General features: G+C 44.3%; 1 protein-coding gene across 3 annotated transcripts in view; it reads left to right on the top strand.

Annotated features, from left to right (window-relative positions):
- Positions 1–13,111, top strand: part of PTGES3 (prostaglandin E synthase 3) — a 226,396-nt gene extending 213,285 nt beyond the window's left edge. For 2 of the 3 annotated variants that reach the window (XM_033937297.1, XM_033937296.1), the window contains 2 exons: positions 10,185–10,209; positions 10,420–13,111. In XM_033937297.1, the coding sequence (XP_033793188.1) occupies positions 10,185–10,209; positions 10,420–10,439 (45 nt within the window). In that variant the 3' untranslated portion in view covers positions 10,440–13,111. Of the gene's footprint in view, positions 1–9,638; positions 9,731–10,184; positions 10,210–10,419 lie in introns of all 3 variants that reach the window. The other variant, XR_004538764.1, reaches the window with a different exon arrangement.
- The last annotated feature ends 1,183 nt before the right edge of the window (positions 13,112–14,294 follow it).

Genomic DNA, 14,294 nt, shown 5'->3' with positions numbered 1-14,294 from the left:
CGAGGCCATGTTCTGGCAGATCAATTATCCTTTTTCTCTTTCCTCCGTCAAGATGGCTGAGGACCTGGATCTTAAATTAGATGCTGGATCTCGGTACTCTTAAGTATTTAGAGGAAATGAGTATGCCTTGATCTCCTACAGTGTCTCAAGCTTCCTCTTAACAGACTTCTGTCTCAAACTTTCAAACGAAACCTCGAGACTCCTTATGCTATTCCTGCTGTTCCAGGCAAGTTGGAATTGAGGTGTAGAACTCTACATTGCAAAGGCATTGAGAATTCACAATTATCTCACCAATCCCTTCTTGTGGAATCTTCACTAAAGAGGACCCATCCTTCCAGGGTTTATGCCACCGTACCTCCTGGAAGAAAAGGTAGGACCATGGACAAGTTTGGCCGTCGTCTTTATCAAAATTCGATGATGGTCTCCAGGGTTTTATATTATAATTTTATTTTCACTACTTATTTCAAGTACTTGATTGATACACTCCCTGGTTTTTCTAAGCAGCTTGGTCAGCATAGACTTTTGGAGTTTCAGCAAGTCACTGCTACCTTGGCACAACTCAGGTTGCATCTTCTTCAGTCATCTTATGATGCTTTTGAACTTTCCTCGAGGGTCACTGCATTCTCAGTAGCAATGCGCTATCTGGCCTGGCTTCGCACGATATGGATCCCAATCTTCAGGATCGTCTAGCAAATATTCCTTGTGAGGGCGAATCCATAGAGGCCGCCACTAAAGTTATCTGAGCATGAAATATCTTTTGCTTCTACCGTCAGACCAAAGCCTAAGCCAGCTCCTGCAAAGCCTTCTTGGCCTGTTCCATCCTATCAGAGGCGTTATCCTCCGAGGGCAGCTCCTTACACTCAAGCACCTCCCTAGAAACAGCAGCAGAAGCAACAATAACCTCAGCCTTCTGCTGCACGCAAGGCTACTCAGCCTTTTTGACTGTCTCAAACAGAGCATAACCTCCATTGTTATGCCTCTGTCCTCTCCTCTTCCCATAGGAGGTCGTCTCCATCATTTTTACCACCGATGGGAGTCCATTACATCCGACCTCTAGGTGCTGTCAATAATCAGGGAAGGACATTCTTTTCATTTCACTCAGATTCCACCAGAGCTTCCTCCAAAAGAGTATCCTTCCAATCTATCCCAAACTGCCCTTCTTCTTCAGGAAGCTCAAGCTCTGCTTCGTCTCCGTGCCATTGAGGAGGTTCCCTTGGAACAGCAGAGCAGGGGTTTTTATTCCCGTTACTTCCTAGTTCCGAAGAAGACGGGCGATCTGGGGCCCATTCTGGATATCAGGGCTCTCAACAAATTTTTGGTCAATGAAAAATTTTGCATGTTGTCCCTGGCATCCCTTTATCCCCTTCTAGATCAGAACAATTGTTCTCTAGATCTCAAGGAGGTTTACACTCACATTCCCATTCATCCAGCCTCCTGTCAGTACCTCAGATTTTGAGTGGGGAATCTGCATTTTCAGTACAATGCTACCCTTCGGCCTGGCTTCATCTCCCAGAGTGTTCACCAAGTGCCTAGTGGTGGTAGCAGCAGCTCTAAGGAACCATGGTCTTCAGGTATTCCCCTACCTGGATGACTGGCTCATCAAAGATTCTACATCTCAGGGGGTTATTATAGTGACCCAACAGACTACGTGGTTCCTACAAAGCTTGGGAATCAAAATCAACTTTCTCAAATCCTACCTCCAGCCCTCTCAGAATCTACAGTTCATCGGAGTTATCCTGGACACTATCCAACTCGGAGCATTCCTTCCTCATCAGCGTCTGGATGATCTTCTGCAGCTCTGCCACAAAGTGTCTTCCCTTTCTTCACTCTCAGTGAGACACAATATGGTACTTCTCGATCACATGGCCTCGACAGTTCTGGTGACTCCTTTTGTCAGACTTCACCTCAGAATTCTTCAGTGGACCCTGGCATCTCAGGCTTACGATCTACTCTCGCCACATTACAGTCACTCTTTCGTTGAGACAGTCTCTCCGCTGGTGGAAGCTCTCTTCCAATCTCTCCAGAGGTTTACTGTTTCAGACACCCCCCTCAGAAAGTCCTCATGACAGATTCCTTTACCTACACTTGGGGGGCTCATCTCGACGGTACTCAAGGCCATTGGTCCAGCACGGATCGTCAGTGCCACATCAATCTATTGGAACTCAGAGCAATCTTCAATGCTTTCAAAGCTGTTCAACATCTTCTTCACGACCAGGTAGTCCTCATTTGGATGGACAACCAAGTCGCCATGTACTATGTCAACAAACAGGGAGGAACAGGATCTCTCCATCTTTGCCAAGAAGCTTTGCAATCCTTCACAGCACCTTCCTGAAAGCTGTTTATATTCAAGGAGTGAAAAACTGTCTGGTGGACAAATTGAGTTGTCTTCTGCAACCTCACGAATGGACACTCAGTTACTCGCCTCTTCATCACATTTTTCCTCAATGTAGAACTCCTCAGATAGATCTCTTTGCATCTCCCCACAACCACAAACTGCCTCAGTTCTTCTCCAGGATGTACTCTCCTCATCATCTCGAGGCAGATGCTTTTCTGTTGGGGGTGTACACATTGTAATTCTGGATCCAGCGAGAGTACATACATTGCAAATTGTACTAAAGGAGTTCAAGTAGCCCAAGCAGGAATACCCCCACAGGGTACACACATTTCCGAGTCAGGGATAGGAGCACACTGTAGTTCTGGGTCTGGGGAGTCCGGGACAGGTACACGCTGTAGCTCTGGGTTTAGGGAGAGTAAGAGACATGCAAATAATGCTAAAGGTGTCCTAGTTGCTAAAGCGGGAAGGTCCCCACTGAGACATAACATACACACAACATGGAGGGCTATATACGTCAACGCCCACAGTCTGGGAAACAAGATCCTGGAATTAGACATGAGAAATGCCGACCTGGATGTGGTGGCGATATCTGAGACCTGGCTCACGGATTCCCATGGGTGGGACATGGTCATACCGTGTTACAACTTGCTTCGCTGGGACAGGGAGGGCAAAATGGGAGGAGGTGTAGCATTATATACTAAAGATGACATTAAGGTCACCAGAATCACAGATGTAAGGTACACTGGGGAATCCCTTTGGGTAAATTTGGCCAGAGGGATGGACAAATGCCTGTATCTTGGCGTAGTATACAGACCCCCAAGACAACAGGATGACCTAGATATGGAATTAATCAGAGATATAGAAAATATCACCTTGCGTGGGGACACAGTATTGTTAGGTGATTTCAACATGCCTGATGTGGATTGGGTCACACTTTCCTCTGCTTCCGGCAGCAGCAGGAAGCTATTAAACTCCTTGAAAGGAGCAAGACTCAGGCAACTAGTGTTGGAACCAACAAGGGATCAGGCAATACTGGACCTGATACTTACCAATGGAGAAAGTGTCACAGAGGTCTCAGTGGGTGACACATTGGCCTCCAGTGACCACAACATGGTATGGTTCAATCTCAGGAAAGGTTTCACTAAATCTACCACACTGACCAAGGTCCTCAAATTCAAGGACTCAAACTTCCAAGACATGGGAGACTTCGTTCACCAGGCGCTACAAAGCTAAGCAGAAACCGATAACGTGGAAGAAATGTGGTCGACTTTGAAAGCCACCATTCAGGAAGCAACAAACCGCTATGTTAAATCAGTAAGTAAACGGAGTATAGGAATAATAAGCCACAGTGATTCTCTGCGGAAATCTCGTACCTCATCAAGGAAAAGAAAAAAGCATTCATCTCTTACAAACAGTCAGGGAAACAGGACTCTAGAGTAGACTATCTGGCCAAGTCAAAAGCCGTCAAAACAGCAGTTAGGGAGGCCAAATTCCGCATGGAGGAGTCTCTAGCAAAGAACATCCAGAAAGGAGATAAATCCTTCTTCAGGTATATCAGTGATAGAAATAAGAACTCAGGCGGGATAGTATGTCTCAGAAAATCAGACGGTGACTATGTAGAAGCAGACTCTGAAAAAGCCCAACTGTTAAATGAATACTTCTGCTCAGTCTTCACCCGCGAGGCGCCGGGACTCGGCCCTCAACTACAAACAACAGTTGAATCAGTTGACCCGTTTAGTAATTTCATGTTTACATCCAGCAGTGTCTACTGCGAGCTGTCAAAGCTCAAGGTTAACAAGGCAATGGGGCCTGACAACTTACACCCCAGGGTGCTCAGGGAGTTGTGTGATGTCTTTGTGGAACCGCTATCCGCGCTCTTCAATCTCTCCCTTAGTACAGGTAACGTACCGATGGACTGGAAGACAGCTAATATCATTCCACTCCACAAGAAAGGCTCCAAGATAGAGACAGCAAACTACAGACCAGTGAGTCTCGCATCAATAGTGAGCAAACTAATGGAAACTCTAATCAAACGTCAATTGGATACGATCATGAACGAGGAGATTCTACGGGATCCCCGACAACATGGATTTACAAAGGGGAGATCCTGCCCATCCAACCTGATCAGCTTCTTTGACTGGGTGACGAGGAAGCTGGATGTTGGGGAGTCCCTGGACATCGTTTACCTGGACTTCAGCAAAGCATTCGATAGCATACCACACCGCAGGTTGCTGAGCAAGATGAGTTCTATGGGATTGGGCGACACATTGACAAAATGGATTGGGAACTGGCTTGGAGGTAGGCTTCAGAGGGTAGTGGTAAACGGCACCCCCTCCAAAATGACGGAGGTGATCAGTGGAGTGCCTCAGGGCTCCGTCCTGGGCCCGATCCTGTTCAACATCTATATAAGAGATTTGGCAGAAGGGCTGCGAGGTAAAATAACATTATTTGCCGATGACGCCAAACTAAGCAATGTAGTGGGCAAAAGCACATCAGACAGAAATTCAATGCCCGACAACATGATGCACGACCTACTTCTACTGGAGCGCTGGTCTAGGTCCTGGCAACTCAGCTTCAATGCCAAAAAATGCAAAGTCATGCACCTGGGCAGTCAAAATCCATGCAAGACTTACATCCTTAATGGTGAGATCCTAACAAGAACTGAAGCAGAACGAGATTTAGGTGTGATCGTCAGTGAAGAAATGAAGACTGCCAATCAAGTGGAGCAAGCTTCCTCCAAAGCAAGGCAAATCATAGGTTGCATACGCAGGAGTTTCGTCAGCCGTAAACCTGAAGTCATTATGCCATTGTATAGATCCATGATGAGACCTCACCTAGAGTACTGTGTGCAATTCTGGAGGCCGCATTACCGTAAGGATGTGCTGAGGCTAGAGTCGGTTCAGAGAATGGCCCCCCGGATGGTCTCAGGACTCAAGGACCTCCCGTACGAGGAGCAGCTAGAGAAGTTACAGCTCTACTCACTCGAGGAACGCAGAGAGAGGGGAGACATGATCGAGACGTTCAAATATCTCACGGGCCGCATCGAGGTGGAAGAAGATATCTTCTTTTTCAAGGGTCCCGCAGCAACAAGGGGGCATCCATGGAAAATCAGGGGCAGGAAACTACACGGTGACACCAGGAAATTCTGTTTCACTGAAAGGGTGGTTGATCGCTGGAATAGTCTTCCACTTCAGGTCATTGAGGCCAGCAGCGTGCCTGATTTTAAGGCCAAATGGGATAGACATGTGGGATCTATTCACAGTGACAGGTAGGGGTGGGTCATTGGGGTGGGCAGACTAGATGGGCCGTGGCCCTTATCTGCCATCTATTTCTATGTTTCTATAAATGGACGAATCTCTTCCTGTATGCATTTCCTCCATTCCCTCTCATTCTCAAAACTCTTGTCAAGCTCAAGACCAATCATGCCACCATGATTCTGATAGCTCCTCTATGACCCAGGCAACCTTGGTACTCCCTTCTACTTTAACTCAGCAGCAGGGAGCCCTCCCTTCTATCAGTTTTTCCATCTCTGCTTACACAGAGTCAAGGATCTCTACTTCATCCCAACCTGCAGTTTCTACACCTGACAGCTTGATACCTCTCCACATAATTCTGCTTCAGTTTTCTCAACTTGTTCGGGACATTTTAGACGCTTCCAGAAAGCCTGCCACTAGACAATGCTACCACCAAAAATGGACTAGATTTTCTACATGGTGCATCTCTCATAACATGGAGCCTCGAGATGCCTCCTTGTCTTCTGTTTTAGATTATCTTTTGCACTTATCTACCTCTGGCCTCAAGTCTACATCTATTTGAGTCCATCTCAGTACAATTGCTGCTTTCCATCAGCCTATCGAAGGGAAACCTCTTTCTGCTCATCCGGTGATTTCCAAATTTATAAAAGGACTTTTTAATGTCAAACCTCTCAAACCGCCTTCAGATTCAGAAAAGGGTGCAAAAAGAGCCGAACAAAAGACCCGGTGTGGCTAACTAAAGAAGTGAAGAAAGCGATAGGTGATAAGAAGAATTAATTCAAGAAATGGAAAAAGGGCAAAACTGAGGAGAACTGGAAAAAACACTGGAAGTATCAAAAAGAATGTCACCTTGTGGTTAGGAAAGCAAAAAGAGAATATGAAGAGAGGCTAGCAAGGGAAGCACAAAATTTCAAACCATTCTTCAGATATGTTAAAGGGAAACAGCCGGCTAGGGAGGAGGTGGGACCGCTGGATGACGGAGATAGGAAGGGAGTGGTGAAGGAGGAGAAAGAAGTGGCGGAAAGACTAAACATGTTCTTTTTGTCAGTATTTACAAAGAGGACACATCCATTACATTAGTGACTTCTATTCCGCTCATACCTTGCAGTTCTAGGTGGATTACAAAAAAGCTAACTGGACATTTCCAGGAAAATTACAGTTTAGGAATTAGGATTGCAAAGAAGATAACTGGACATCCAACATACCAGAACCTGAACAAATCTTCAAAGGAGACCATGCAGAAAAATTAACATGCATTGAAGACATACACAGGCAGATAGAAAAATGAAAAACTGACAAATCACCGGGCCCGGACAGAATCCACCCTAGGGTACTGAAAGAACTAAAGGAGGAAATAACGGAACTACTACAGCAAGTCTTTAATCTATCCCTGAAAACAGGCATGATCCCCGAGGATTGGAAGATAGCCAATGTTACGCCCATCTTTAAAAAGGGATCAAGAGGTGACCCGAGGAACTGCAGACCGGTAAGTCTGACCTCGGTTCCAGGGAAAATGGCGGAAGCACTGATAAAAGATAGCATCGTGGAGCATCTAGAAAGGAATAAACTTATGACAACAAGCCAACATAGCTTCTGCAAGGGAAGATCGTGCCTGACGAACTTATTGCACTTCTTCGAAGGAATTAACAAACGGATGGACAAAGGAGACCCCATAGACATCGTATACTTAGACTTCCAAAAAGCCTTTGACAACGCCTACTTCGGAAACTGAAGAACCATGGGGTGGAAGGAGACGTACACAGATGGATCAGGAATTGGTTGGCAGGTAGGAAGCAGAGGGTAGGAGTGAAGGGTCACTACTCGGACTGGAGGAGGGTCACGAGTGGTGTACCGCAGGGGTCGATGCTTGGACCGCTGATATTCAATGTATTTATAAATGATCTAGAAAGAGGGACAAAGTGCGAAGTAATAAAATTTGCAGACAGCACCAAACTAACGGGGCTAGGACTAAAGAGGACTGTGAAGATTTACAAAGGGAGATGAACAAACTAGGGGAGTGGGCGATGAGATGGCAGGTGAAGTTCAATGTAGAGAAATGTAAAGTCATGCATGTAGGAAACAGAAATCCGAGGTACAACTACACGATGGGAGGGCTGGTAATGGGAGAAAGTAGCCTAGAGAAGAACTTGGGGGTACTGGTAGACAAGACAATGAAACCGTTGGCACAGTGCACAGCAGCCTCTAAGAAGGCGAACAGAATGCTAGGTATTATCAAGAAAGGTATTACAGCCAGAATGAAAGAAGTTATCCTGCCGTGGTATCCGGGCGATGGTGCACCTGCATCTGGAGTACTGCGTCCAGTATTGGTCACTGTACCTTAAGAAGGATATGGCGATACTTGAGAGGGTTCAGAAAAGAGCGACGAGATTGATAAAAAGTATGGAAAACCTTTCATATGCTGAAAGATTGAAAAAACTGGAGCTCTTTTCCCTGGAAAAGTGGAGGCTTAGAGGGGACACAATAGAGACTTACAAGATCATGAAGGGCATAGAGAAAGTGGAGAGGGACAGATTCTTCACACTTTTGAAGACTACAAGAACGAGAGGGCATTCGGATAAATTAAAAGGAGACAGATTCAGAACCAATGCTAGGAAGTTCTTCATCCAGAGGGTGGTGGACATCTGGAATGCGCTTCCAGAGGGCGTGGTATGACAGAGTACGGTATTTGGTTTCAAGAAAGGATTAGATGTTTTCGTGAAGGAAAAGGGGATTGAAGGGTATAATAGAGGATTAATATGCAGGTCCTGGACCTGATGGGCCGCCACGTGAGCGGACTGCTGGACATGATGGACCTCTGGTCTCACCCAGCAGAGGCACTGCCTATGTTCTTATGTTCAGTGGTTTGGGATCTCAATGTTGTTTTTGCTCAATTGATGAAGCCTCCTTTTGAACCAATGTCTACGGCTCATCTTAAATATCTCACTTGGAAAGTGGTGTTTCTCATTACCCTCACATCTGCTCGAAGAGACAGTGAGCTGCAAGCTTTAGTTGCTGATCCACCTTTCACAGTTTTTTATCATAACAAGGTGGTTCTCTGTACTCATCCTAAATTCTTACCTAAAGTGGTTTCAGAATTTCATCTCAACCAATCCATTCTACTTCCAGTGTTTTTTCCAAGGCCTCATTCTCATCCTGGAGAATCAGCTCTTCATACCCTTGACTGTAAACGTGCTTTTGCCCTCTACTTGGAACGCACCAAACCACACAGATCTGCTCCTCAACTTTTTGTCTCCTTCGATCCGAACAAGTTGGAACATCCAATTTCTAAGCATACCATCTTCAACTGGATGGCTGATTGTATCTCTTTCTGCTATGTCCAGGCTGGACTGCATCTACAGAGTCGAGTCACAGCCCACAAAGTCAGAACCATGGCGGCTTCAGTAGCTTGACTCAGATCCACTCATATTGAGGAAATTTGCAAGGCTGCCACCTGGCCCTCGGTTCATACTTTCACCTCTTTTTATTGTCCAGATGTTTTCTCCAGACGGGATGGCCATTTTGGCCAGAGAGTATTACAAAATTTATTCTCCTAAGTTGCCAACACTTCCACCATCCCATTCTGGTTAGCTTGGAGGTCACCCACATGAGAGAATAGGCTGCCTGCTTGTCCTGGAATAAAGCACAGTTACTTACCGTAACAGGTATTATCCAGGGACGGCAGGCAGCTATTTTCACAACCCACCCACCTCCTCATGTTGACTTCTCTGCTAACTATCTGAACTGAGGAGATGCGCCCTGTGCTGGACGGGAAGGCACTCACGCATGAGCGGTGCAGCAGACTCGAAACTTCTGAAGTTTTCTACAAGCAAACTGCTTGCGAGGCTGTCCGCATCCGGGCTCTGTGGATGACGTCACCCACATGTGAGAATAGCTGCCTGTTGTCCCTGGATAACACCTGTTAACGGTAAGTAACTGTGCTTTCTAGAAAGACATATAAGTCTTGAAGGCCTTCCCTGTCGGATTTCATTTAGCCTGTTTACTTTCTCAGACATGTATATATTTCAATATGCTGGAATTTCTCCTGTCAGACAGGTATGAAGAGTGATGAATTAACCCTCTAATGCAAAAAGACAAATGAGACTCTGAGAACTACATAAGTGTTAGTGCTGGTTGCACTTAGGTAGGTTGCTTGTTTGGTTCCACCTTGTTTTCGTTTTATGTTCCTACTGGCATTGGTTTCTTTAATTGTAATTGTTTAAGAGCAGAGCAAACTTGATACGGAGTTCCCTGTGCCCCTCCTTTTATTTCTCCTCTAGTGGTGGTTGTGAACTGCTTTAGTACAAACTGAAGAGCTACAGCACAGTGATACAGGAGGTGGACTTGAAAAATGTAGATGATATCTTCTACACAAATTGCGATTAGAGATTAAGAATCTAATCTTCTCATACAGGACTGTTCCTGTGTTTGTAAGTGAAACTTGCCAGAATCTTTTTTTTTTGTTTTGGATTTACCTCATTAATCCAGGAGGAAAATTAGCTCCTTTAGATTAACTCTAGTAGGCTTGGTTGTGAAAAATCACGTATCTGGTGCTGCAAAAAGACTGAAGTAATTTATTTATTTTTTATTCATTTTAGGATTCACCAGATAGTGATGATGAAAGTAAGTTTTCTATTACCGTTAGAATTTAAAAATTGCACCTTTGTACTTTAAACTAGTAACAGATGGGGGGGATTTTATTTTGGTCTGCGTGTAGTGGGTTGGGGTGTTTTGGGGTTTTTTGTTTTTTTTTCTTGTAATGAGAGATCAGTGAAGAATTATGACTTGAGTGCTATATTAAAGAAACTTGAAACATTTTTTTTTTTCTTTCAGAAATGCCAGATCTGGAATAAAGAGCTGCTGTCTACAAGGGTTGAGGGACAAGGGTTGGGCGGGGAAATGATAAATTCTCATAGATTTAAATAATTCTTGAGTTTGGTAGCTATAAAAACATTTCCTGCTTCCTTTAAGCCATTCTTCAACCTGTTTAAAAACAAAGAAGGTATCGCTGAGGGTTAGTGTGTACCATTGTACAGGACAGTCTTAACCATATGAGGCAATAATGTTATGTATGAAACCTTTCCACTGACTTCCAAGATGGGATCGTTGGGTATAAACAGTTGATAAAGCCATTGTAACCATAAAAGGTCTTGGCCTTCCAAAAGATAATCTGATTAGCAGCAACATTTAAAGCATGTGATGGAAAATGCAGGCTTTTCTATTTGGCTTTTACAAATCTGGTTCCAAAACATTTAAGTATTTGGTGTGGGCTCTCTCCCATCCCTACCTAAAACACATTTGAATTTGGCTTATGGCATTTTAAGTAATGTGCTGCATCTCAGATGTCTTATCTGTTTTATTTTGCTAACGTGTTCTAGTGTGAGAGAGACTCCATTCCTGAAAGTATGGGCAGTCAATCCTTTCTCATGGGGATTCTTGTAGGGAGTTTTCATTAGCATTCTTTTGTTGCGCCTTCCATCCTTCTGGGCTGTCCTCCAGTTCCTCAATTGTCTCTCTTCAAGTGAGATAGGAGCTTGTCTTTTCTGCTCATGCTATGTTTTCATTTTAAATTCAAACTTCCCTATTATCCCAGACTGCTAACGCAGGGTCCAATTGCCCAACAGTTTCCAGAACGCTTCAGTCTTACAGCATAGCTTTTGAGCACACAGTGCTAGTGCGTAAAGGCTATTCGGATGGAATGATCTCCACCCTTCTAAGATGTAGGAAGAAGGCAGCATATGTGAAACCCTGGAAGTGCTTCCAAACTTGGTGCACTCAGAGTGAGGACCCAAGTTCGGCACCAATCTCTGTGGCTCCTGCCTGCAGAACGGTCTGGAAAAAGGCCTAGAAGTTGGCTCCCTGAAAGTTCAGAATGCAGTACTCCTGTTTTGGGTCTATAAGAGACCATAGTTGCACATCCAGATGTGGCCAGGTTTCTGAAAGGCGCATTACACCTCTGGTGCGACAGCCTTTTCCAATGTGAAATTTTAATCTGGTCCTCCGGGCTCTGGCAAGAGTGCTCTATGTACCATTGGAGCAGGCTTCCCTGTTAGTCCTCTCCATCAAGACTGTTTTTGGTAGTGATTACCTCCTCCCGATAAGTATTGGAACTTCAGTCTTTGTCCTGCAGAAATCCATTCCTCAGAATTTTGTATTCAGGCGTGGTCTTATGCACAGTCCCATCTTTCACCTCAATCAAGAAGTCTACTTACCTTCCTTCAGGACCGAGAGAGAGTGATCAGGTGTTGAAATTGGCAGCCAAACAGAACTCTGCATTTGGATCTCCAATTCAGACATCAGGTTCATTCGTCCCACCATAAACCTGGGGGACTGCTTTGATGTCTCACATGTTCAGGAATGGAGTGTCTGTCACACTAGATTTAGGTTCTTAACCCAATCTTCTTTCTAGTAGACACACCATTCCTGAAGACCACCCTGTCAGATAGTCATTTCCCTCTTACTGCCTCAGAGGTGCCAGGGAATTCAGACATCTTGTTTCTTTCCGTTGTCCAACCTTGACAAGGATATAGGAGGCGACTGCCGTGTTGAAACTCGGGGGTATATATAAAATTTTCCACACTTAGTGCAGGTTGTGCTCAAGTTGGTGACTTGTTTTCACCTTATGTTTTGCAAATGTTAAGTTTATCTGTTACATGCTTAATGATGTGCGCAGAACAGATATTTCTGTACCCCTCCCTATTCTATTTCCTCTTCAGGGCTGACCCATCTGCCTTGGTACGAACTGAGGAATTGGAGGACAGCCCAGAAAGAAGGGATATGGAGCAAAAGTATTAAATGAAGCTACCTACAAGAATTCTCGCGAGAAGGGATTGACTACCCACACATTCAGGAATGGAGTTGTCTACTAGAAAGATTATTGAGGTAATCTTTCCTTCCTGCTTAAGTTCAAAAAAGAAAGCATTTATTCTACTTTTTTTGTACGGAGTTGTTTAGTGTTCTAGCTATGGCCTAGCCAAGATCAGAAAACTCCTATCCATGCCCCCAGTTTTACTTAATTGTAATCTGTACATTTGGTATTGTTCCACCAATGAACTTTTACATCCTAGCACAGAAGAGGAAGACATAGCTGTACATTATACTGTTGCTTGTTAATCTGTACATTAGACCAAATTGTATTTGCACTGTCAGTATGGAAACGAGTGACAAAACGTAATACACTATCGGGTATATATTTTTGTTTTGTTTTGGACTGATCAAGTGTGAAAACCCTCACGTGTTCAGAATGGTGGCATTTTTTTAAGTATACATTTCTAATAAACTGTTGAAGATTCCTGGGCAGTTTATTTTATTATTTCCCCAAAATATTCACATTTCTGTACCTACATGGCTTGTTCTGTTTTACTGTTTGCACATTTTTCATGTTTCTATTTGAGAGAAAAATAAAAGGTAGCAATTATTTAATTTCTGTATGACAAAGGAAATCTATTTACACTTTCCCAGCAAATTTCTAAAAAAAAAAGCAACAAGTGAATCTGTGATTTGAAAATTTATCCTGAGTTTAAAAGTGTTGTGATTTGAGTGAAATAAAACAAAATATTTTGTCCTCTTAAGACCTTTTAAAGTTTGCATTTTGGTTGTTTCCATTGCATTGGGTGATACTTGTGTTTCCTGCTCTTCGTGTCTTCATTTTATAATACATCAGGATTCATGTTAAAATATGGGTTGTGTGCTGCTGACCAAATGAATTCTGGTTTGCAAACATAACACTAGCCCACATCTGAATATTTGTCCTACATGAACATGGAAGATTTATTTTTTTTGTTTGCTTGCCCTTCCCTCCCCTCATTTTGAGGTTTCAAAATGCTGTAGAAGATAGTAAATAAAATTACAAAACTTGCTTTAAATTATCTGTATGTATATGCCAGAAACATTTTTTTTAAAAATGTAAATGCCTGGAGAGTTATTGTATAACTTAGCCCTTATGAAAATTGTAGACCTTATATGCATCTCAGAACTTTGCTGGAAGGAGGATAATGAAGGTACACACTAGTGTTGCCCAATTCAAATTGATTCACCAATTCACTTTGGGTGAATTGATTAAAAAAAAAAAAAAATCAGCGTCCTGATTCGGTGAATGACGGGAAGTGCTGTGGGTTCCGGCTTCCCCCCAGCATCCCGCGCATCCATTTACCTAATTCCAACAGCAGAGCAGCCTGCAGAGAGGATCGCTGATGCAAGCGATCCTTGCAGGCTGTCATCAGCCTCTAAAGCTGTTGTTTCCTCTGCTGCAATCCTGCCTCAGACGTCAGAGAAGTGGCAGGACCGCAGCAGAGAGAAGACAGCTCCAGAGGCCGATGGCAGCCTGCAAGGATCGCTAGCACCGGCGATCCTCTCTGCAGGCTGCTCCACTGCTAGAATTAAATAAAAGTAAGACCAGGAGGCCAGGGGGGAACACGCAGACCTTTGGGGGGGTGCAAGCCTTCAGGGGGATGATGCAGGCCTTCAGGGGAGGGGGGCCCTGGTGTAGAAGTACACGGAGGGAAGGGGGGCTCAAAGAGACGTGTATATGCCGGACTAGGGGTGGAGAATTCTAAAACAGAGGTCTAAAAACAGAGGACAGGGAGAGAGATGGTGGACAATGGAATTTAGGGAGGGAAGGAACAGAAAGGAAGAGAAGTTGGACACAAGGGATGGGGTGGAGGGGGTGAATAGAGATACTAGATAGGAGGGTAGTTGAGAAGAGAAAG

This window comes from Geotrypetes seraphini, chromosome 3 (genome assembly GCF_902459505.1).
Source record: "Geotrypetes seraphini chromosome 3, aGeoSer1.1, whole genome shotgun sequence".
NCBI lineage: Eukaryota > Metazoa > Chordata > Amphibia > Gymnophiona > Dermophiidae > Geotrypetes > Geotrypetes seraphini.
Note: the sequence above shows the minus strand (reverse complement) of the source record. Positions and strands in the feature narration are given on the sequence as shown.